The 25874-nt window shown below is 36.8% G+C and overlaps 1 protein-coding gene across 1 annotated transcript in view; it reads left to right on the forward strand.

Moving 5' to 3' along the window:
* The first annotated feature begins 275 nt into the window (after positions 1 to 275).
* LOC145999480 (pickpocket protein 28-like) overlaps positions 276 to 25874 on the forward strand; it is an 89397-nt gene continuing 63798 nt past the window's right edge. The window contains exons 1-5 of the mRNA XM_083136444.1: positions 276 to 353; positions 15551 to 15754; positions 18372 to 18608; positions 21290 to 21380; positions 22439 to 22593. Coding sequence (XP_082992570.1) covers positions 15591 to 15754; positions 18372 to 18608; positions 21290 to 21380; positions 22439 to 22593 — 647 coding nt within the window. The 5' untranslated portion in view covers positions 276 to 353; positions 15551 to 15590. The remainder of the gene's footprint in view (positions 354 to 15550; positions 15755 to 18371; positions 18609 to 21289; positions 21381 to 22438; positions 22594 to 25874) is intronic.

Consider the following 25874-nt stretch of genomic DNA (forward strand, 5'->3'; position numbering starts at 1 on the left):
GAGGGGGCTTAGCCGCCCCCTGACAATCGCTGCGGACGCCTATGGTTGTTACATAATAAAACAATACAGCGTAGGATGTAAATCTTAATTGTAGTTAGAATTTTTTCATGGAGACCGTAATGTGGTGGTTTCCGAAATCGTTGTCAATGACCTTGACTTTGTCTCATACGCAGTGTACTGCTCTAGGGTATGGTTTGTGACGTCAGGAGCAAGGGTTATTCATGATGGTCACGTGCATTGTGAAACTCTTTCCAGCAAATTACTGGAATTCTTCCTGGCAGTGCGTGGAAGTTGCTCTCTTCATTTGTCAAGCTAAAGAGTCGCTTCTGCATAGTGAAGCCACGCGAAAACAGGTATGTTAAGTTCTTATGTAATTCTTTCTGACTTTCTATACGTTCACGTGGGGATTTGCCACTAGGCTATCCTAGGCTATAGCCAATGGGCTGCACAAAAAATGAGAAGCTGAAGGTGTAGAAGAGACGAAGACCATCGACCGACTGTTAAAATTCCTTAATATTGTGATGCTAAAAAAATAAAACATGTCAAACCCTTTTACGTCAGGGTGACCAGACGTCCTTATTTTCTCAGGACAGTCTCTTTTTTGAGTCATGTCCTTCGATCTGCGATGACACTCCACTTTGCCTTTTCTTTTTAGATAAAACACCGGAAATTTCCATATTTCCACAAAATCTCCCTCTTTATCTAATATTAGACCTGAATTTCTCTTCACAATGGAAAATTTCCCTTCATGTAGCCGGTTCAAATCCGGGAAATTTTTCTAACCTTGGAAGCGGCCCCGGCGTCCACCCAGCGTCGAATGACATGGGTACCTGGGGGAAACCCTGGGGAGGTAAAGGCGGTCAGGGGCGTGATGCTGATCACATCACCCCCACTCACGACGGGATCAAGAAAGTGTGGGGCGTTACCCCCACACCCCCTATACGCCTTCATGGCGTGGTGCTAAGCACAAGGAAACCCTTTACTTTTACTTTACTTTTTTCTACAGCGTCCTGCGAAATTTCCCGCAAATTTACCTAAATAAAGTCCTCCCTTTCACAAATAGGCAATAAGTTTTTTATATAAATTGGTGGCATGCATACAGGTACACACACTCGTGTATGTGTTTATATAAGATCATGTACACACTTGCTTCCCTCGCGGCGTTACACATGTTGCCAGGTTTATACTTATTGCTTAGAAACAAACATTGTATTCGATTTGATGACATATGATATGATATACGAGCTTCAAGTGATGACTAAAAGTATATGCCTTTGATGACAGAATTTAAAATTGTTTGATATATTGATGAGGTGATTATGAAGAACGATGGGGAAAGAGATAAATATTTCTTGATTGATTGATTTGCTTTATTTTACTTCGCTTTTTGTGCCACTTTCGGCTAATTAGCGAAGATCGGGATGAGTGATGACATGGGGAAGTTGATGAATGAACACTCACCAGGGGCGGTCCGTGACTTTTACAGCAAGGGAAGCACATGTCGTAAGAAATTTAAAAAAACATCATCATCATTATTATTATTATTATCGCCTCCTTTCTGAAATCTTCTATCACTAGATTGTAGAATTCATATTCTGTATTTTCAATTCAGTTTTAGCAGCTTCTTCTCAATTATTGTCCTTGGGTATTTCTACATTAACAGTGAATTCGGTGATATGATGAAAAAGATCATTCAGCACTAGCATTAGACACGTTTAAACCACGTTTATCTTTTTATCAAGTAATTGTAAACACTTTAATTTCTATTTTTGATTCATTATCACCAGTTTGCGCTGTTGATCTTGCAAGTTTATTCTCGTAGTTGCAAATGTTGTCAGGAGAATTACAGCGCGGATTTGAGTTTGCCTATGATGCTGTGATGTTTAAGTAAATTGTTGATGTCATCGCCTCCTGAACTGCTCCACACATCTTTTTCATTTGAAAAAAGGTCCTCCCGGATGGTAGAGTGGTAACGTTGTCGCCTTGTACCCGGTGGAGGCACAACAGTTTCCACTTTAAACTGTAGGTCAATCCCCGATTAGCTTGTCTATGCATGATGTGGGCTTAAGAGCAGAACTCATTTGAAAATGGGACCCAAAGCCAACAGTAGAGTTTAAATGCTCTTCCGCAACTACCTATTATTCCACATTGGTCTGGATTAAAATGTCGAACACATTTTTTCTATATTACACCCGATAGAGTGTAAATCGGACATTGATCTACCACCAGAAATAACCCCTCTCTTCTCTTTAAAACTTCTTGATCTCAAGCCCTGGACGAAGAGTGTTTCCAGCACCCAATACTCTCCCCGCAGCATTAGCTAGCTGCCGCAAGACCCGGAATGAGTTCTGTGGGTTCATTCCCTTCGAGTCAATTGAACCGCACTGATTTGGTAAACTGTTAAGTATGATTTTTAAACCTGTGTGTTTCATACAAATTCCAGAAATAACACACATGAAATTTACTGGAATAACTGACAACACAACATTCACTGTAAATGAAGAAAAAATATTGCAAAATATATTTTTTTATTCGGATTTAGTTCGAAAGAAACTGTCAGGCTGGTCATGCGTTCCCCATGCCGAAGATAGAGCCTAAGATCTACGAAGTGTCCGTGTCGCTCACCCTTTGCCGAGGGTGAGCGACACGGACACTGATGGTCGTCTGCTGGTGGCTGGTTTGGCTACCTAGTAGGACCACGACGAGAACACACGTCTCGCGGTTTTTACAACAGCCCTGCGACTACCTAAGAATAGTTTGAATGAAACTGTAAAACAATATTGACGACATTAACACAGTTAATACTTCTACTTTGTAAGGGAATGACTCATTCCCTTCATTCCATGGAATAACCGCCCATGACACTCACAAACATCCATGCCCAGGCCGGGATTGGAACCCTGGACTCCTAGCGTCGTTGCCTGGTTCCTCCCAACGTAGATATTTCTAGGTAGTACATCTCCTGTGTGTGCCTGATCTTCAATAATTAACATCTCTACGCTGGGAGGAACCAGGCAACGTCGAAGTCTACTGTGTTTCAAAGGCAACAGATCCCGTTGGGGTATCACTGGCAGAGGCGATTCCACGCAGGTAAAACCAGGGTTTCGGAGCGGAGTGCGGAGCGTACTAAAGGAGCGCTCCGGAGCGACTTCGAAGCGTCAGTTCTACTCCGCTCCTCGCTCCGGAGCGGAGCGTGGTACGACAGCACTCCAATCCGGAGCGGAGTGGTTCGACTTCTTGAGAGACACGCTCCGCTCCGGAGCGGAGTGGTTCGAATTTTTGAGTCGCACGCTCCGATCTGGAGCGGAGCGTGATATAACAGCACTCCGCTCCGGAGCGGAGTGGTTCAGATTTTTAAGACGCACGCTCCGATCCGGAGAGGAGCGTGAGACAACAGCACTCCGTTCCGGTTAGGGTTTTTTTTACACGAATGCTGTAATACAACTATGAATAATGGGAACGTGCACATTAAAGCCGACTTCCGTGACGGAGTGGTTATAGCAGAACCACATGGAAAAGAGCCTGCAGTCCTGTTTCCACGTACTCTAGTTGTTTGTCTGTATGATCGCCCCCGCTTGGAGGGGAGGGACAGAGTGGATCATGCTTCCTTATGGCCCTAGTCGAACGGGTGAAGGGGGAGGTGCGCGGGGACTTTTGGCCGAAGCATTTTTGTTTGTGGTTGCTCTACAGCACAGCACTCTATGACGTCAGGGATCCGTGGGGTGGTTCAAATCCCGGCATGGGCTTGTACAGGGTCAACGAAGTTAGTAATAAGTCTGTTTTATACACTTGTATGTTGAATTGTATCTTCTGCAAATATGCTGTATAAAGAAACAAACTGCCGGAGTACTAAGTAAGGCGAGTGTACAATCTTTGTGTGTATCGTTCATCAATTTAATCATAACATCGATCATCCCCATCTTCGCGATTAGCCAAAAGCGACAAAGAAGAGAAGTAAAATGAACTAAATCAATCAATCAATCATGCAAATTAAACATTGGTAAAACAATTTAAGAATGTTGTTTTGGCTCGAGAGAGAGAGAGAGAGAGAGAGAGAGAGAGAGCTATAATACGTAAATTGTTCATTTGATGTAAGTTGAAATTAATATGAATTACGTAAATAGCATTTCTGTATTGAGATGTACTATTTTGTATTGTGACTCTTAGATATAAGAGTTTGAATGTTATGTGTTGAATGGGTTACGAATAATTTCAAGCAATCAGTTTTTCTGCTTTGCGGATTTGTCCGACCCACCTCCCCCATACAACAGACAGCTTCGTTTTGTGTAGTATTCCGTGTTCCTTGCAGCTGGTCTTGCGCCCGTTTCAAGAAGGGAGGAGGGTGTTTGTGTGTGCTTTCGGGGTTGAGAACTTCGTTCGCTGCGCTGTACGTTGCGTTCGACTTATCCGTACATGGTAGAGACATCGCCTTTGCCAGACATATCCGGTGTTGCCAGTTGTATTAGAATTATGCTACACCAATTCTGGCTAGATTGTTCTCTTTTAAAAGTATTACTTGCGCGTGTTGTTCTTCTCTTCACTGTCATAAAAAGAAGCCTCTAAAAGGTGTGTTCTCTTGTACCATTACATGCATATTATGTGTGCTTGTCAGCGGTGGTGTATGGACATTTAATGAAATTTTTAACGCCGCTGATACATGGACGTCTTCGGGATTTTTTCGAGGGAGGAACAAGCAAGGTATTTTTCCAAGGGAGGGGGCCAGAATGAGGCAGAATTTCCCCAAAATAGTATTACTCCCTTTAAAAAAAAATCTACAGTTTGAAGTTATCATGGTCCTGCAACACCCTTGCAGTAATTAACATATATTACTGTGACTGAAATGAAATTATATGTGTGAAATATGTACTTCTTGATTGACTTTCATTTCCGGGTGGCGTGGCTCCCTCCCTTCCGGACGACCATGCGAATGGAGAAATCGTTCCAACCAGTCTCGGTTAATGGAATTATAAGGTGACTAGATTTGTTAAATCAATATACAAGAACAACAAAGAAAAATCCGTAATTGTTAATTCTATGCATCATGAGCCACGAGAATCATGGAAGATCTATACTGTAATAATGAATTGAAGGAAACCATGCCGAGTTTTTATTTATAGTCTACCCGTTCAAGTAGGAATGGAAAGGTGCACAAAAAGAATTACAAAAATGTATGTAAAAGAAAACCAAGTATTTCGATCAAGTTATTTCTATAATTGTAATCAACAATGACCAATTGTCCTTTCAACTAAGTATAAGTTTCAATTTGTCTTTTCAGGACTATTACCTTTGCCTTGCCTTTAATCGTATATTTATCATGATCCGTAATTTTAAACAAATTCTAGATAAGTCGGTAAAAAAATAGGACACCGAAACTATGGAAAAGAAATATACTGTGATAGAGAAACAAACACAAAGTTAACACCAATGACATTAACGCGGGTCAAACCAACACCATTTGTCGTTGAGAGCTGAACTCACATCCACGAACTCGCAGAAATATTCCCATGGAATTCGTTATTCGTCTGATATTGAATACCCAATGATGCTTTCTGTTATGTAATAGACACTTATGAAGTGAATACATTATTAGGACTTTGCCAGATTTCAGAAAACACACACACACACACATACGTAAAAGATATGAATGAGAGGTTGTTCATTTGGAAATTAATTTCCAAGTTGTATTTTTATGCTCTTGTGAATAGATGTAAAGGAAAGTGAAGTCTCTTATTGTTAAACAGAATTACAGATGTATATTTGCTTAAGGATTAATTTATCACAATATACATTGCAATTATACATTCAACATACGTTGAAACAATGCCTTTTGTTATGGACTTTTGGTGGATTTAAGACTCAACAATACGCTATCGAGAATAGACCTACAGTTTAAATCCTACCTAAAGTGGGATTCGAGCCACTATGTCCCTCCACCGGGTATCGATCCCAGTGCCCCTTCATTACAAGGCGACGTTGTTACCACTATGTTATCAAGGTACAGCGCGCTACTTTTTTTAAAAAAAATTTTCAGTACACATTTACCAATTCTCTCATTATCATCGTCGCGATTAGCCAAAATTCAAAGCTAAGTAACAAAAATCAAATCAAATGCCATCAGTGAGGAAGGCACGTAGTGCTCGCAGCCTTGCTTTCCAAAATGAAACCATAAAATTCAGGACGGTTATTGAGGTTTATACATCTTGTTTCGACTTATCTGCTGATTACACATTGTTCATTACTCAAAACTTGCTTTCAGTTTGCTGTGTACAACGTACTTAATACAAAAAATATTAATTTTATACGTATACGTTTTCTGGTTTTCTAGACTCAGAAAGTTAAATATAGGAACATTCCATTCGTCGTTTTTCCAAAATTTTTGCAATTTTCTTATAACCAGCATGCCTATTTCCAGGTTACTGCTTACAAACTTGAAATGTTAGATATGGCAACCAGACATTTTGTATTTTTTGCAGTAGTATACGTATGTAACCATTAAATACCTATTTCAACTTCCTGCCTTTAAAATTGGGAAAAATAATCGATATGACAACCCTGTATTTCATGCTATTTAAATTCCCCTGTTCAGCTGTATACAAACAGCATTCCGATTTTCGACTTTATACCTTCATAAAATTAAACCAAATGTGGCAACTTACATTTCTGGTTAAGCCGGTTTTCAACTTTCTAGTGTCAGGATTTTTAAAAAGTTAGGTGTGAAAACTCTGTATTTCAAATTAAAACGTTTCCTAATTGGCCGTGTTTACGGTAACATTAATAAGCATGATTCCGATTTTCAACTTCATACATTCAAAAATCGAAAAGTTAATATTAGCAACCTGAATTTCCAATTACTTTAAATGCGATTAAGAGTTTATATACTGATGCCAAATCTTGTGTAAAAGTCAATGGTTTTTTAACTAAGACATTTCCTATACAAATAGGTGTAAGATAAGGTGATCCCATGGCTATGATAAGTTTTTGTGTAGCGTTAATGCCATTTTTAAAGGTACTGTAAATGCAACTGCAGGGGTTAAATATTCACTCAACAACGATACAATTATTAGGTTAGGCTGATGATGTCACTGTGTTTGTACAATTGCCGACAGATATGAAAATACTTGAACATGTGATAGAAAAATACAGCTCTGTGGCTGGCCTAAAGCTTAACTTTAATAAAACTCATTGGATGCACTTAGATGCTACAAACCACTCGTATCAAAACGATAAAATTAAAAAAGTAAATGCCCTGAAAATACTTGGAATAATTTTTACCCACTCTTTACAAGAAATGATTGCTCAAAATTATTCAACATGTATTGCTGGCCTGAAATGCGTACTTAAACAAAACAAACTTCGGTCCCTTAGCTTGGTTGCCAGGGTAGCCTTTGTAAATATTTATGCGAGTTCAAAGCTCTGGTTTGTGACACGAGTGCTTCCGTTGATGAAATTGGATTTTGCACAGATAAGGAGTGCGATAAACTGGTTTGTCTGGGCACACCAAATGCTGCGAGTGAGTCACGAGAATGTATGCAGTGTTGCCAATAGCACGAGAGAAAAACGGGCTAAATCGCACCCAAAATGGAGCTAAAATTCACATCCAGAGGGCTAGATTTACAAATCTTGGGTGTTTTGGTGCAAAATTTCTGAAACTCAAGAACCACAACTAATCAACTGTCAAGAAGAGGGGCATACGCTCAACTAAATTAAATTTTCTTACCTTAAATAATTTATTTCCCCCGTAAATTGTGGTGCAGTAAATTACACAAAAGAATTACCCATTTTCGGCATATTCCTCCTTCATATATATGCACACGCACTCTCTCACACACACACGGCCGCACACACGAACTAGTCTCTGGTCGAGCCTCACTGTTACGAACGATTCGTCGATTCCGCACCGCATTTCTGTGAACTTTCAAGGACCAGATGCAATACAACTGAACAAAGATTTGCATTTTCTGGAATCGACGCTATCCGTAATTCGCCTCGGGCTACACAGCATATCAAAACCAGAAACAAGGGGATAAAGTGACAATGTGCACTTGCTACCTGCTCCCCAAGAGGGGTCGCAGGACGAGCTTGCAAGGGCAGAGGAGGGTCGGTTAAGTGAATTCTTCTTTGCAGTTTACTTTACTGAAAATACCAAAAAACATTTCATTACTGAAAGGGCTAGATTTGTAGCAAGATTTCTCTCTGTAGGGCTAAAAAGCCCCTTCGGGCTTTTGCTGAATTTTGGGGCTGAGTACGTAATCAAAAGGGCCAGTTCTGGCCCCAAAAGGGCCAACTTGGCAACACTGAATGTATGTCTACCAGTACTGTGCGGGGGACGTCACCTGAGTCACGTGGAGTTATAGAGCCAAGCTCTCCGCGTACAAGCAGATGTGTCAATCAGGCGCGTATATTCTAGGCTACCTAGGCTATCGCCGAAGCCCATATTAAAATACAGGAAATAATCGACTAGCAAATTTAATCAATGCTTCACTCTCAAGTTACGACCAAGGGGGAAAGCGCTAGTGTAAGGTCGTCTTTATTTATCGCCTGGCTTCTTCGTCTGAGGGAAAAGTCTTTGAACCAGCAGGCGGTCCTTTCAACCCATGACGTATTTGTGCTGGCAGGGACGACCTTGGTGGTCCCTGGTGCTGGCTTCCAACCCCAAGCGCTGGAGAATGAAGACTTCGCTGCATCCTGGCGATGTAGTAGTGTTGCCAACAATGGAAATACGAAATTCGCTAAATCGCTGGAAAAAAATATATAGGCGGGGGTGCCAATGCAAATTATTCAAGCTAGGGGGATGCCTCATGAAAATTACATCACTTCCCCCCTCTCCATCCCTTCGAGCATTGCCCGTCTCTCTTCCACTTCCATGAATTTCGTCACATACAAGCATTATAAATCCGCCAAATTTAGTGATTTTCCCCTGAAGGTGGCACTCTGCTTCTCCATGAAATTCGACTGTGGTCGCAGCCGGTCGCAGCTATATGGGACATTCTGATGACGTCAGCCATGTTGCCATCCAGTTTACTTCTGTTTCAAGCAACCCCCCCTCCCACCTCCCCCCGCTGTCAAAACCTTCGCCCTCGCGGTGGGGGTTTCGGCCCGAGTCATCCCAATGAAATACGTTTGGCAACATAAACAATCCATGTTGTCATAGCAACCATTCACGCACGTGTTTTCAACCACGCGGGTCGGTGGTAGTTTCCGCAAAAGGAAGGGATATATGGTCAAACTTGTTGTGTCCGAGATCCGAGTTCTTTGTGTCGCCCGCGTATCGTGTTCATGGATGGGAATCCTTTTTAAAAAAAATTTCAGTGATCGAGGCCCTTTTGTTGTGCTGTGTTTTTGACATGTGTTGTGTTGTTCTGTGTTTTTGTTCCGTGGGCGTGTGAAAATGGATTTAATCACCGAACTTGTCTCCAAGAAGCCATTCTCACGGCTTCCTTACGAGGATAGGATGCAAATAATAGACAGGTAGGCCTCTTCCACCTCTTCCGGACCTTACAGTCGTGCAGAAAGACAAAAATAAGGTATATATTAGGCATTTTCACGAGACCAGCTACCAAAAATATCTTTGGTTGACTGGGACGAGTGCACTTAATAACTTGTATTTCTGGGCATGTTTGCTTTTTCTACCGACAAAAGTCCTTAGAATACAACAGGATTTAGTAACATAAACTATTTGGTAACTGCTTGCGATAAACACCAAAAATCACTTAGTCATATACGTGCGTTCAGTAACTTACAGACATTCGATTCTCAAAGAATTGATCATTCCTTGAATTTGCAAAAGAAGATTGCTGACAGTTTGTATAATGAAAAAGTGAAGGAAAACAGAATTATTATAAGAAGATTAATTGATGCAATAGCATTTCTGGGGAAGCAAGAATGTGCATTTAGGGGCCACAATGAGCAACACAGGGACAAGCGCGGCTTAGCAATTTAGCTATAATGTCTATTGAGATAGGGGTTCTAATCAACATCAGAAATGTGAGGACACATTCTTCGATAAAGTGACAAAAAAAAATCACGGAAAAGGAGAGAAGAATGGAGTTTACCTTCAAGTAAGGTAAGAAGTTAATTATTATTTCATACTCGCATGTAGGTCCTACATATTGCATGTTATAGACCGCTCCTCTTTATAAATAAGCATGAAATAGTTTATGTCCATTGCCTACTATTGTTGTTTTTAATGGCAAGATATCGATGTAAACAAAAAAAATCCAAAATGAATGAGGAAGAGCCCCCCCCCCCTCTTTTTTGCCGGACACATTTTCATTTAAAATTCAAACACTACTATATTTGGAGATAGCCCTGGTCTTGGTCTCAGCATACGCCACTGGTGTCAATGTTAGTAAACTTCCCCGACAGTTTAACGCAGGGGCGATTCCTCCATGTAAGAAGTGAGAAACTTCCTACAGTTCATTTTTACTTATTTCGAGTTGTCTACTTTTTAGGAGTTTAATGCGTTACAAAGTTATGAGCGCAATGTACGTACAATTGACTACGTAGATCAGCTGACTGCTTTCGCACGCACCAGCAGCAGCCGAAAAACTATGGCCACAGGATTTCTGCCGCTCGCTGAGGAACCACGGCGGTCATCCTACAAACAGATAGGTGAGGGGGTGGAAAGGGCAGTCAAGGGAGGGGCGTCGAGGTTGCGAAAATCGGCGAGGACTGAGGAACCAGCAAGTTGTTCCACAATCAGCGTTGCCAATCCCAGCAAAATGGTACTAAACCAAGCATAGTTTGATATTTGTTGGCACTTAGCACCCTGCTTTTGACATAATGGTAGAATCTGCAAACGCCAGTTCCTGGGAGAGGAAAAATCGAATTCAGTGAAATATTTTTTTAGGAAATATACATAATATTATGTTAAATCTTATTTCTACTTCAACAGCGGACATGTTTCAAACGAAAGGGAGTATGCCGATCCTGCAGCAAGCTTTTTTACAAACATGCCACGATCCATCTTCTATATTTTCTTCATCCTGCCCGATTTAGTTTGTCAGGAGATTTTGGGGTAGGAAATCGGTGGAAATTTGGAGGTTAACAATTTTCTCAAACCTTTTTAAGTTCAATGTTGAACCCATGTTGTTTGTTGCACAATTTTAGACAATTTTGGGGGGAAATTTATACTATTACATAACTGTTAAGAATAAGTAAGGCAAGTTCAAAACTCTAGAAAAGTAGATGCAGAATTACAATTATCCGAAAAAAAAGAAATTAATAATAAATCATAGCACAATTTAGAAACATTTGGCATAATTTCGAAGTTTAAGCAGAACTTTTTGTTATCGTGAATCCACTCGACGACAGGGAGGAAGAAGAAAATCAAAATTCTTGTAAAATCTGAAATATCGTTAATGTTATTTGCGTCGGTTTTGAAAGGTTCACATTTAAATATTTCATAGTTCAAAGTGAGGAGCAAGGGCCCCTACCTTGAGCATAGGCCTGCAGCTAACATTCTAAATGCAAAGGGTAGTACAAGCGATACGTGTGAATGTAAGTGAAAACATTTTTCAAACCTTCCTCGGTTTACCATAAATTCTTGCCACATTCCGAAAAAGTCACGAGTCGCCACTGGTTTAACGGGTGTGATACTTTAGTAGATTTTGGACACCATACCACTGCAGTCTCCGATCGCTATAGCCACGGTGCCACCGCATTATAAATATTTACAAGAATCAGTGCTAGAAATTTGTTATATACTACTTTCAGCGAAAACTCTTGAAATACCAAAAGTATCTCAATTATACAAGTCAGGTTGTTTGGCAACACTGCCTAGCTGCAAGATAATTATTAAACAACCTACCCATCCCTGGCACAAGATATGGAACAATGTTCAAGCACCACATTTATCGCCCTTGGTGAAATCTGCGTGGTACTGTGTGGTACAGGATATAGTGGTGACGGAAGAGAAATTACACAAATTAAAACTGTTACAAGACCCACTATGTGGTAGGTGTAAACAAAATGGTTCGATTTCACACTGGCTAAGTGAATGCATACGGACACGTGAAACATGGAAATATCTTTGCGTTTTATTAGGAAAAATTTGTCGCACCCATCCCAATGCGTTTACTGTACATAACTTCATGTTACCTACGTTTTCGTATTTTCCATGTACCAAATTGCGTAGTGTGCAATGGCTGGTTGGACATTATATATTGTTTGTCTGCATATATAAAGGTATACATTTTCATGATCAATTTTTAATATATGTTAAACAGGAATATCATAAAGTGTCTCAATATAAAAGAAAAATATTATTCGCACATTTTTTAAAGGTGCTGATTGAATGTTAAAGTAAATAGAACTATTGTTATCCAACAAGTTTAAAATTACTGTATGAAAAAATGTAAAAAAAAGTGGTAGAAATAAAAAGTGGTAGAGCAATGGCACGGAATGCCAGAGACCCTGGTTAGAGTCCTGGTCGAGCCTGCATTTTTCGCTGAAAATTTCTACGTAGTACATACATCTCCTGTGTGTACTTAATCTTCAATATTGAATGTTGTTTCTCAGTTCGCAGCCAGTGTGGCTACTGCAATGTAGAAAGTAGCATCCTAAGAAAACTGTTAATAATAATAATAATAATAATACTGTTGGTAGGGTCAAAGGATAGCCTAGGAGTCAAAGTTTTATGAATCCCCCCCCCGTATAGGTCCCATTTGCCAGTTTGTTAGATTGAGGTACAATTTGCAAGATTGGTTTACGTTTGTTCGACCATAGCCGTCGGAAGGGTACGGACCCCCGTCACATTTAGAGGTGAGAGGGGTCAGACTCATGGGCATCGGGAGGGGGTGGGGTTGATCCCCCTGGAAATTTGCATAGCTCATTTAAAGTTACAAAAAATCAGAATGCTTTTTATTTTTATTATTGATGACTAAAGTCAGGATTTTTATGTAATATCAAAGTACAAAATATGTATATAAATATGTAACAATAATTGATAAAATATGTACCTAAATATGTATTATGAAAAGGATATGTAGCTAAATGTAGTATTATAGAATATGTAATATTAATAATAATCGAGTATCCATGCAAATTTCAAGAATTGTGCTAACATCCGTAATTTTAAAGACATAAGTAGTTCAAATTAAAATTTGTATGAAATGTATAAACTCAAAAAAGCACAGCAGCGTGCACATGTTTAAGAAACCAATTTTGTCAACTATTAATTACTTTTCAGATCGCAAATTATTGTAGAATATTTAAATATGTACGAGAGCCTTTCGTAACTTTCGAAACAAATTGTACAAAAGTGGCTACAGAAAGATCAATCGAATGAACATACATAGCTACTTTCGTACTTTTTGTACGAGGGAACATATTGTGTAAGTCGTTATGTACAGGAAAGGTCAACCAATGCCAAGGTTCTAGGTGCTTTGCCTAAACCTAAAAGCGAAACGAAAATATGTAACCAGAAGAGGGGAGGGGGAAGGAACTCCAGCAACTTTCGATAAATAACAATTCCAGTAATACTTTTTTTTCTTTGTCTTCAGCCTGTCTTTCGACTTGGCAGTCATCTCATTGATTAGAAAATATGACATCACATGAGATACAAATTTTCTTCATCATGTTTTAGAGATCGAAAATATAGGAAAAAAGGATCAAGATAGGAAAAAAAATGTCGAAATATGTTGTTTTATCTAAAGTAAATTAGCAAATATGTAATATCCGGGCAAATACGTAAACATATGTAACATAAAACTTATGCAAAATTATGTCGGTTACATAATTCGTTGACATTTTCGTGTTCAAGGTATGTATCTAGAAAGGAATAAAATATGTAATCCTCGCTCTGTTGATGACAGAAATAAAATTCAGTTAGTTGGTATTCGAACAGAATAACGAAGTAAAAATGTGTTAAATAAGAAAATGAGTATAAAATATAGGAACCAGATTATATTTTCATATTCTAACATTTACACGAAAGAATAAATGGTTTCATAGTTTTCAGAAATCCAAAAAATAGATTTTTATATGACAGGCCAATCAACATTAGCCCTGTGACTAAATATTCTCAACAACTTTTAATTTCTTTCTTGAACTAGAAATGTAAAAGTTAGTAACGAATTGAAATAACTATGCATTTCAGTACATTAACAGCATGTAATGTAAAAAATAATATAAACGGCTGTGCTGGATATTCACTTAGATAGTGGATCGAGGAGTAGAAAATTATTGTTATTATTTAAAAAAATCAGAAAATACAAAATTGAATTCAAAATACTTCGACGTTGCATACAAGTTCAGACTCGAGTCTTTTATGTAAATAGAAACTGGAATCGCCTTGCTTCCTTCCCAAAACATCTATCGCTTTGTTGAACAGTTCGGTGTCTTTTGGTACAATTCTCCAAAAGTTACCTGCCTGCCCCGAAATATTTCCAAGTCCAGAAATCGTTAATGTGGCAACGTAGTTCTCGAGCATCAGCAGAGTAGCCAACAATAATAGAGCTTCCCTTACTGAAATATTTACGTTCTTACTTACAACTTGAAGTCAGAAACTATTTTCACCCAACATATTAATGTAGAACAAAACGGAAAACTTAAGTATGAGGAACGATGTTAGAGAATACTTGCGATTCGGCATGTTAAAATTGGAAGTAGAGAAACTGTTGCAAGGTAGGTAATGGTCCACCTGGAGGAATTGCTGTCACGTTTGAACACAAAGACGCATTATTAAGAATAGTTGAAGCAAAATATATCTAACAATATCTTACAAAGTACTGTGCAATGAGCGAAATGTAATATTTTTCACAATTTGCAGCGAAAATGTGGTCGACACATGGCAAAGGGGTAGCCTGCGCAGTCAATGTGTTTGTAGATGTTTGCTACCAGCGATGCTCTAGAGTGGTTGAGGAAATGTTCGCTTGCGGGCTCTCTCTTTTCCCAAGGGTTACGGGTTCAAATCCAAACATCTCCAAGGTTTTTTCTTTTTAGATACATTGAGTATGAATTGTAGTTAAAAGAATTGTTTCAAAATGTTTACAATAATTAATTCGGTTAGAATTCGAGCAGTGTTTCCATCTGCTCAGCTCAGCTTTTTTCTTCTTCTTTCTGGCACTTAGTTTCAAGATATACAATCCAAAGATGAGATTTATTTCAACGCATTAACTTTCCACTCAATCTAGGCATACTAGATGTGAAAAGTCTGTAACTATTTTGTAACTAATTTACATAACTTATCTTTGAATATTATTATTATTCACTCTAAGCAATTATTTTTTATTGTTTCCATTAAAAAGCAATAGAAACGTTCAATAATTTTGGATCGAAAGTATTTTTGTGGTCTTCACGGCACACCTAAAATGGTTTTCCGAATCCAACGGAAAGTATATGGTCAAAAAAGGAATGTGATGACTAAGCTATGCTTCGTATCTGTTTCTATATCACGTTGTATCTGATTGTCTGCCGCCATTGGAATTTAAGATTTACCACTCTCGAAAAAATCAACGACATTTCCATGAATCTCAATAAATATTTCGTCAAACGCCTTTTACCTTCTGAAAAAAAGTTTTTGTTGTAACTTTTTCTTTCCACTTTGCAGATAATTGATTTGCATCCACACAGAAGCGTATGCAGGCGTAATGTCTTCAGTAGAAAATGTGAACACATGGCAACGGAAAAATATCCACCTGAGGCCTAGCAAATGCGCGAGAGGTGTATCCAGATACTTCAAGGAATACTGCGAACGGACTTCACTTCATGGCTTTCAGTATATTGGAAATGAGAGAGCTTCTTTATTAGAGAGGTACTACAATAAATCTTAGTAGGCATGTATTAGTATTTATACCATATATACTCCCTCACCATTAACTGTGGTTAGGTTATAATTAGGGACTTTGATTTTTCGCAAATACGGAAACACCGAAGAATGTTAATTGCTGCAGAAAACTGTTTACATATGTGCAGTGACATACTCTAAACACATTTTGCACCCTTTCAAAATAACGCGAATTTGATATAAAATTAGAATTGTGGCCTTTTTCCCTAATTTTATCACATTTTATGTATAAAAAAGGGAAGATAACGCGAAAATCCACCAGTCTTGTATTTTAGTCTTAAAGAATAAAATGTACCATGTTTACGCATGTAAATAAAGTGTACCTACTTCCAACGCGACATAAATAGGTTAAGTGCGTGGTGTTCATATAACAATTTTTCCCTAAATGTTAAAAAATGCTTTTCTGTTACATACACCAAGCAAAAAACGCCTATAGATTCGGCTATCTGTATAAAATAAATAATGTTAACCTTATGAAAGCTGAAAAGGCAAGAGATCTAGGAATACTTTTTGATTCCAAATTAACATTTGCCTATCATCTGGACAAAGTAATAAGCGAAGCCTACAAGCTTATTATTCGCACGGGCAGGGGCTTCAGAAATATACAAACACTAAAGATATTATATTATTCTCTAGTGTGTACAAAACTCGAATTTGGCTCTGTCATATGGAACAAAGAAGTTAAAAATCATAGAACGTGTACAGTCAAAATTATTGCGATACATGAAATTCAAACTGGAAGGTGCATACCCAAGGTTAGAATTATATCCTAACCTAATAGAGCAATTCCATATGGACAGACTTGACCACAGAAGGACAGCCCGAGACCTTATGCTACTTTGGAAAATTTTTAACGGCAAACTCCGATCTCCTCTGTGGCTTTCACAATTCAAAATAACATTAAAACACAACCCAAGCATGGAACCTTCTATGTGATCAAAGCACGTACAAATATCATGAAAAGGTCACCTATTTAGAGAATGAGTGCGTTCTACAATGCTATAAAGATAGATAATAAAAGCATCGATTTGTTTGCAATGTCATATTCACAATTCAAGAAAACAGTTATGAGTGCATTGGCTAGAAAAACAGATGGAAATATGTTATGATACTCTACAGTATTGTTATTCTATGTATTGTATAAGAAATTGTACTACTATACTGTAATATGAACTCTGTAAATTGTTGTAAATCTGTTGAATTCAATAATAATAAGTACATAAATAAATAACTCGCACGTTTTCCAAAATTTCATAAATAGAATACTATTGGGCGTGTTATACATGAACAGCTACATGAAACTAGATGTTTCCCACGATTTTTCACCTTCTACGGGAACATTTTCTTCACCGAGAAAAGTGGCGAGAGGGGTGTAAGGGGTGACCTTCCACGTAGTACACCCAAATGTCAACCTCACTTCCACGTTAGTGCACCCTGGACTGAAGACTAACGAGGCTCTGGCGACTGGCCCCATGGCCAGTATAATTTTGTTTGTATTGTCCTGTTGTCCTTATGTGTGCTGAGTGCCCGTTTACAGCCTCAGCTTTTAACAGAAGTCAGAACATTTTAAGATTTTTAATTTTTAATTATGCAACGTTAGAGTTGCTCTTTGTAATGATAAGGGGCTGGCCCCCGTATAATGTGACGGGAGCAAAATAGCCTAAGTGCTGACGCTCCCACAATTTTAAAATCAAATTCAAATTCAAAAGTGGCGAGGATCTAACGGGACATCGAGTGCGTATTTACCGTCACTCGGCAGCCGTAACATCGGTATTTTTTCGTGAGAAATGGTGGAAAATATCTTCCTCAACAATCGTAGGCCATGTGCTCTAAAATACTGGTTTAAAAGCACAAGTATATTTGGCAGAAAACTGTGCTAATTTTTTTTTAAAAAATTGAGAAATAACAGGGATTTTTTTATATAATACACCAATTCTGTAAGAAATTGTCGAAAAATCGAGGTCCCTATCTACAATTATTCAGGGGGTATAGTCGAAATAGGAAAATACAGTTTTCTGACTTGAAGGTTAAGCTTAGTGTTCGAAACTAGACTTCAGCCTTTAAGATCAACCTTAGGGCTTTACGTATAGGTACTTGTACTAGAATCCTGAAAGAAACACCATTGACATTCTAATTTACTCTAGTTTTATTTTTTTACTGTCAATAGGCGTTGTTCCATTTGAAAAAATGTAACATTCTGAAATAAATACACATTCTAATAATTATAAAAATCTGTGTATGGGCTACAATTATGTGCCCTTGGTTACACTTCATTTCTGTGAAAACAGAACATCAATAGCACCACCTTCCATTTCTGAAATATTTGTGGTGCAAGTTTTAGGTGATTCACCCGGTATACTGTATGTATTTTTGTAGCAATACTAAAGTTTCCCTACTGAGTCCAGAGTCGAAGCAACGTAATGCGGTGAAACTTGGTGTAGGAGTGCCACATTCGCTTTCCCATTCGTTGCTTTAGAAGGGCTCCACAAGGCTTTGAGTAGGCCTTTCAATTCTAACTAACCACTACCTCATCTTGGATCGTTTCGGCTTTGGCATGAAGCAATGAACACTTTTCACTTCGCAGGTTCTGCTGGCTTGCTTTCCTCGCCCTTTCTTTCTCCGCTTGTGTGTTCCTTATCAGGCAGATATGGGTGAAGTGGGAAACGTCTCCTGTACTCGTCACGTTCTCCGGGAACACGGTGTCTGTGTCCGAGGTTCCTTTCCCGGCGGTCACCATCTGCAGCGAGCTCAAAGTGGACAACTCCAGGTTCAATCTGACGGAGTTCAGAGAACATGCAACGCGGAATGACACCATAGAAAAGTAAGTCCAAGTGACCAGGCACGAATCTAGAAATAATATATAATAATGTTTATTTACGTGATGAGTGCGATTTAAAATCAAGCACATCGCTATATCTAGATTGGTTATACAAAATTACAGAGTTTGAATACATAGTTATAAAACAATAAAGTGGATCATACAATCTTATACATTATCATTGATTCAAATTGTAGGTTTCAACAAGTTCAGTAACTAAACCTCCGATCTTATTTCGACATGTAAGAATTGAGACATTTCTCTGAGAATATCTGGGAATTTTATAAGATATATTACTCAAAAAGTATTCACTATCTATTTGGAAAGTTAAAATCTTGTGTACAAAATTTATCCAATTCATTTTCCTTCTTTCTTCTAAGGTAAACATATTCAAATGTGTTAACTATTCAGAGTAAAGTTGGTCATACTATTTTTTTTAAAACTTTGTGTATAATAACCTGATAAAAAGTTTTTGAACTGATTCAACTTTTTGAAGGTGATTCGTGGCTTACTGAAACCATATTTCATTAGCATAGTCAAGAATAGGGCGAACTATCGTTTAATACAGGTATATTAAGGCATCTTCTTTTTAAAAAACTATAATAAATATATATAATATAATATATATAATAAGTAATCATGAATTTTAAATTCAAATAACTAGACTTATATTAAATTATAATAATATTAATATGTAAATTTATTAATATCATATTATTATAACATGAATAGGTATAGCTATAGACGGCTTAAAAAATATAGATATATACTTCACGTATTCATTATCTAGATTACATGAAGTTAAGATCGTCAAAATTTGTATAAAATAAACTGTTCTGGCAAGAAAATTCATGTTATGTAGATAGAAATTGACTATCTTTTCAATAACAAAAAAATTATGTTAGATCTAGTTCACGAAAAGTAAAGTTCCTGATTAATATTTTATGCATATTATTATAGGTTAAGTAGTGGTATGCATTGATTGGTACTGTCATTCAAAACCATATGATCCCAATGTAATCCTTTCCTTCCAGTTAGTTCGGAGGAATAAAAAATCCTCGATTTTAAGTTAGGTGAGCCAAAGGTGGTCATCTTAAAGCTTCTAGGGCAATTTACAAATCTCCAATGATAGAAAAATTAATCAAATTTTAAGAAATAACTCTTATAACTAATTAATAACATGTACCAAATAAATATTTTCTAAAATTGCTTGTAACTTCTTTTTTTTAAAAAAAATTTTCTAAAAACGTTACATCTGTTCCCAAGGTGTCCCACTCCTTATAGTTTCGTAGAAAACGTTGCTTGTGCTCAAGAAAACTTCTTTTTTCATGTTTTTTTAGTTTTTGTATAATCGTTAGTCTCAAACTTTTGATTGGTGACATGCATTATGTACAGCAACGACGCATATGGAAGTAAATAAAAGAAACACTTCCACAAAATAAATTATTACTGAAGTATTTAACACATATACCAACATATTAATAATATTTAGTGATTCATGAAAGTCTGTGCAAATTTAACATTATTAGGTAATCTTTAACAATAAAACGTATTTTAATGTGAAGAAAGTGAAAATTCCAGATGCGAGTGTAACCTGTTCCCAAGGTGGGTCGTCATGGGCCACCTTGGGAACGAACTCGCCTCTGGACAACGTTTTTCAACAAAAATAGGCATCGTTCCTTTGACACAAAAACATTTTTACAATGTAACTAAATGTGATCAAAAAGATAAATAAACGAGCTTATACAGTGTAATCGCAAAAGCCAAAATGTTCCATGAAATGCTTTCGTGTAATGTACTATTGTATTACTTTCTTGAAGTATTCCTTAGCATTTATGCTAGCAAAAATGTTAAAGGAAATGCCTACGTCTAAAACGGACTCGAGAAAATACATCAACATCACACTTCTTACGAGTTTCCAATATGTCCTACTTCTTCCTTTGAAATGGAAATAAAATTATCTCTGTTACGGCTAATCGCTAGTCTATTTCTTTCTTTCCATGCCGTACACGCCGCCACCTGTTGGTCAAATGTGAACCTCTCTCTCTTTGATCGTATACATGAGCAATTTCAGACCATTCAAGATTTCCAATAGGAACTCTGTTCAACGACTTTCAATTGCATTCAATTTAAAGACTTGTTCATGATTATTTTGACACATGCACACAAAAGGGATGGGCAATTCCATGTTCTTGAGGAGGGTTTAGGCTGCATACCAGTAAAAGGAACGTTTCTCTTACCTAGGGCTGTCTCTGGATAGGTAGGTACCTTCGAATTTTCGAAGTTCCAATTAAAAATAATCCACTTTATAAAGAAATAAATTTATTTGATATTGATTAGAAGTCTTGAAATTACTATTATGTGTTTGTGTGCATACAAAGATAAAGCTACCCCATGTGATTTCGAATGTCTCATGAGTAGGAACCGCGATTTTTTTTGTGTTACATTTTTCCAAAGTTTCGCGATTTCATTTTAGAATATATTTCTGCCAAATATATCTAAAATTATTCTTTCATTGTGATTTTAAACTTATTTTAAAATTATATCGATTGGCTAACCATTCCTAATTTTATCTCTATGTTCATTTTTTAATTCCTTATGTTGCAAACATTATTAATTATATTTAATAAATTTAGATATTCATAACTAATTAACCGCTTGCATTACTGTAACGTGTGTTTCAGGAAATTATCCACTCTATCGTTGTTGTGCAATAATCTTTCGGGAAATGAAGATGAAGAAATAGGAGAAGAAGATATAAGGTTCATGATTCAGGTATGTTAATTATACTTTTAAAAAATAACAAATTTTCTCTTTCTTCCTTTCATTCCCTTTTTCTTGTCTTTATTTGTCTTCTTTCTCTCTCTTTCGTCCCATCTATGTCTCTATCATTATCTTTCTCATTTTCTCTTTCTCTCTTCCTTTCTATCTCTATTTCTTTACCTTTCTCTCTGTGTCCACCTCTCTTTTTCTCTCTTCTGTGTCTCTCTTTCACTGTAATTTTCTCTCACTTCCTCTCTTACTCTATCTCTTTGTCTTTCTTTATCCATCGCCTCTCTTTTTGCTCTCCCCATTTTCCTCTCCCTATCTTAATCTTTTCAATCTCACTTTCTGTCTTTTTTGTCATTTTCTCTCTGTCTCTCTCGTCTCTTCTCCTTCTCTTGCTCTATTTTTCTTTCTCATTTTCTCTCTTTCTTTCTTCCTCCCTTCCCTGCCTCATTCTCTCTTTTCTCCCTTTCATTTCTCTATTTTCTCCCCTCTCATTACATCTCTCTCTTTCCCCGGTCTCTTTCATACCCTCTATTTTCTCTCTTGCTCTATCTCATTTTTATGTTTTTCTCTATCTGCTCCTTCCTTTAATCTCATTCTTTCTCTATTTCCCTTATCTCTCTCTTTCTCTCTCTTTCTTCATTCTGATTTCCTCTTTCTCTCTGTCTTTTTACTCTTTCTACCTTTCTTTTTCTCTGATTTTCTCCCTCTCTCTCTCTTTACATATATATCTGTGTGTGTGTGTGTGTGTGTGTGTGTGTGTCTCCATTTTCCTCTTTCTCTTGCCTTCTCATTTTTTTTATTTTTCTCTCTTCTTCTCTCGATCTACATATTTTCATGTCTTTCTGAACCTGCTTCTTTTTTATCTGTCTCTTGGCACAGTCAATATTTTCAAATGCTAATGTACACCTTCGATATCTAGTTTGCTCTGAAAGAATGATTATTGTAGTACAAATTTATTTAATAAGGAACAATGTGCCACATATTATCTAATAAAAAAATATAAAAAGTTACCTGTAGCAACAAGTCATGAAATATAATTAATTGTTTCTACTATTATTAAGATCGGAACTCCATGCCACAAACTGCTTACGTTCTGCCAGTATCAGTTCCGTGGAAGAGACGATTGTGAAGATTATATCTCTCCTCTGTTGACAGAAGAAGGCATCTGCTGTTCTTTCAACATGCTGGCTCCACAAGACATGTTTACCAACAATACGTGAGTAATATTTGCATTCTCTCTTAAGCTTTCCAAGTTTAAAGAAGAAAATTCCAGAATATTCTTTAGAGACTTCAAACCTTTTAGATTAAAATGTTCTGGAAGATTATCAACTATCTGTTTGTGGTCTTGCTACTGTAAATGCAAAATTGATTCAACTTGATCAAAACAACCTAGTAAGCACAATTTATAAGTAAACAAATAAGTAAGTAAAAGTAAATCTTGTTAATCCGGACTAATGGGGGGGATAAGTTGACCGGTTTAACGAAAGTTCAGATTAACTGAAGTAACCTAAAAGAACAGTAGAAAGTGCATTAATCGTTTATTTATTTTAAGTGTTGAGCACAGTATGAAACCTAATACAGCAGTAAGTCAAATACAAAAGTACAAAGTTACACGAATAAAATACATAAACTGTAGAATAACATAACATAACAAGTTAGCATATTTACACTTCAAGTTACAGTTTTCAATGAGATCTATTATATCTCTGATACTAATAATTGTTTATTGTTATATAATATCTGCAATTAACTGTATATTGTTCTAATAATAATAATGATCATATTTATTGAAGTGATGATAACGATTAAACAACCACTATGTTATACAAAATTAAAAAAAATGAATACATAATTATAAAATAAAACAGTGGATCCTACAATTTTATACATCAACATAAATTCAAATTGTAGGTTTCAACAAGATCAGCTACTAAACCTCTTGCCTTGTTTAGGCATGTGAGAATTGAGATATACCTATGTGAATATCTGGGAATTTTATAAGCTATATTATTCAAAAAGTATTCACTGTCAACTTGGAAATTTAATATCTTCTCTACAAAATTTAACCTTCTCATTTTTCTTCTTTCTTCTAAGGACAACATATTCAACTGTGATAACCATTCAGAGTAATGTTGGTCATAGTAATTTTTTTTAAACTTTGTGCATAATAACCTGATAAAAAGTTTTTGAACTGATTCAACTTTTTGAAGGTGACTGGTTGCAGTCAAAAAACATAATTCATTTGCATATTCAAGAATAGGACGAACTATCGTTTTATACAGGAATATTAAGGTATCTTCCTTTTTAAAAACTTTCCATGAGAAAAATATATAACCAAGCATTCTCTTTGCTCTTTTGGAAATTTCTGAAATGTGCACATCAAATATGAGAGAGGAGTCTATTACTATTCCTAAGTCTTTATGACTGTCGCACACTTGGATTTTATTTTCATAAATAAAATAGTTGGAGACTATATAATGAACTTTCTTAGTACATCTTAAAACTTTACACTTTTTCAAGTTAATTTCCATTTCATTAATCTTGCACCAATATGTCATTCTATCGAGATCAGCCTGAAGTTGATAGCAACAAAACACGTTTATTATGGTGTATTTAATGAGCATAGACCTAAATACACTATACAGTACAGTGCAAAGTCTGCGGGAAACAGAGTTCCATCATTGGTTGACTGCCTTTTCTTTGGGAAGTTTTCTTGTTGACTTCTAGCCACATTTAAAACCTTGCATTCTGCTTTTTCTTTCTTTCTTTTTTTGCCTTTTGCCTGTCCGGATTAAGCGAAGTCCGGCCTATCGACGTCCGGATTAACGAGGTTTTACTGTAATTCTTTCCAAACTCCAAACTGGCCATGACAATACAAACACAGAAACTCACATAATTCCACTGTAACAAAACACAAACTAAATCTATCTAATGAAAAAAGAATTTGGTGGAGGGAAATAAGTCTCATGACTTTGATGCAACAATGACTTTTGTTTTCTGCAGCTCTTGTGTAGACGCTTTGGGGCAACAATGAGTTTAAACCAGGGTTGTTAAAAGTCCAGGAATTTTAAATAAATTCAATTCCGGTCCAGGAGAGAAAATCTGCAAGCGTAAATGGGTTCTGGACCGTCAAGAACCTTTTTATCTGTAAAGTATTTAAATTCGGTCCAGGAACCTTTTTACCAGATCAATTTAAATACGGTCCAGAAACCTTTTTTCAGACTGAATTTAAATTCGGTCCAGGAACCTCTTTTCCCTGATGAATTTAAATCCTGTCCAGGAACCTTTTTTCAATGAAACAATACGCAACTTGGACCGAATTTAAATTATGCTAGGAAAAAGGTTCCGGTCCTGTAGCGGAACCCAATAGAACCCGTTAGAATTTATGTGTTCCTAGACCTTTTAACATCCCTGGTTTAAACTATCTATTTCTCCCTCCTCCCCTTACTTAAATAATTATTCATTTTTCACCAGGCTTCAACATAATATTGTAACGTTTAATTGTTTGGTTTGCAATATTTTTTCTCTCGTCAGATGCATACCAACACAAAATAAAAAGATAATAATACTAAATCTCGTCATTCCGGAAGAGAAAAAGGTTATTCCGTGAGAGTGAGTTCCATTCCGGGAAACTCCCTCTATTAAATTATATTTAATTTAATTCAATTCTCTCTAGCTTTATTAGAGGAAAGGTCTAAATATGGACCCCCCTTTTTATGTTGTCATTTTCGGAGGAAAAAAATAATATATCAAGCACCTGCCTTTAAAATGCATATCTATGAAATATATACTTAAATGTAATAGCATGCTAAAGTTTAGAAGGTCTCCATTTTTTAAAAAAAGAAAGCAATTTCCAAAAAATGGTAAAATTATGTATTTAAAAATTGTGGTCTAAATATGGGCTACTAGTGTCAATATCACAAAAAGCAATTACAATTTTAAAAAAAACAGTCATTTATCACTAAAACATTATAAAATTCATATGTATGAATAATCTGTTGTTTTGAAAATCACGCGGAATGGGAGAAATCGAAATTAAGAAAAACATCCAAATATTTGTTGAAAATGTTATCTCAACATTAGACCTCATGTCATAGCCCATATTTACACCATCACGCTATGTTTCTTCTTCAATTTATTTTCGCTCTCTGTGGTACATATTTCACAAACAAATCATGGCATTATAAAAGCGCACATTTGTTTTATGTACCGCTAATATCATAACCTATACGAAGCAGATGAGAATTCAGAAAACGCTGAGATAAAACATAGCTGCAAAATTTTCGGAGGTCGCAATTCTATAACAGCGTCCAAGGCCGAAGCTAACCACCACTTTCTCTTGCAAATTGGCGCCGCAACCTTTGTCCTTGACAGATAACCAGTTCCACTAGCCTCTGCCAGGCTGCAGCACCCGAGAGCGCTGATAACTCCAAAACCCATATTTAAACCTTCGCCCATATTTAGACCTTCTCCTCTAGTATTAAGCTTAACCAGTGG

Source organism: Lepisma saccharinum, chromosome 15 (genome assembly GCF_977018435.1).
Source record: "Lepisma saccharinum chromosome 15, izLepSacc3.1, whole genome shotgun sequence".
NCBI classification, from domain to species: Eukaryota; Metazoa; Arthropoda; class Insecta; order Zygentoma; family Lepismatidae; genus Lepisma; species Lepisma saccharinum.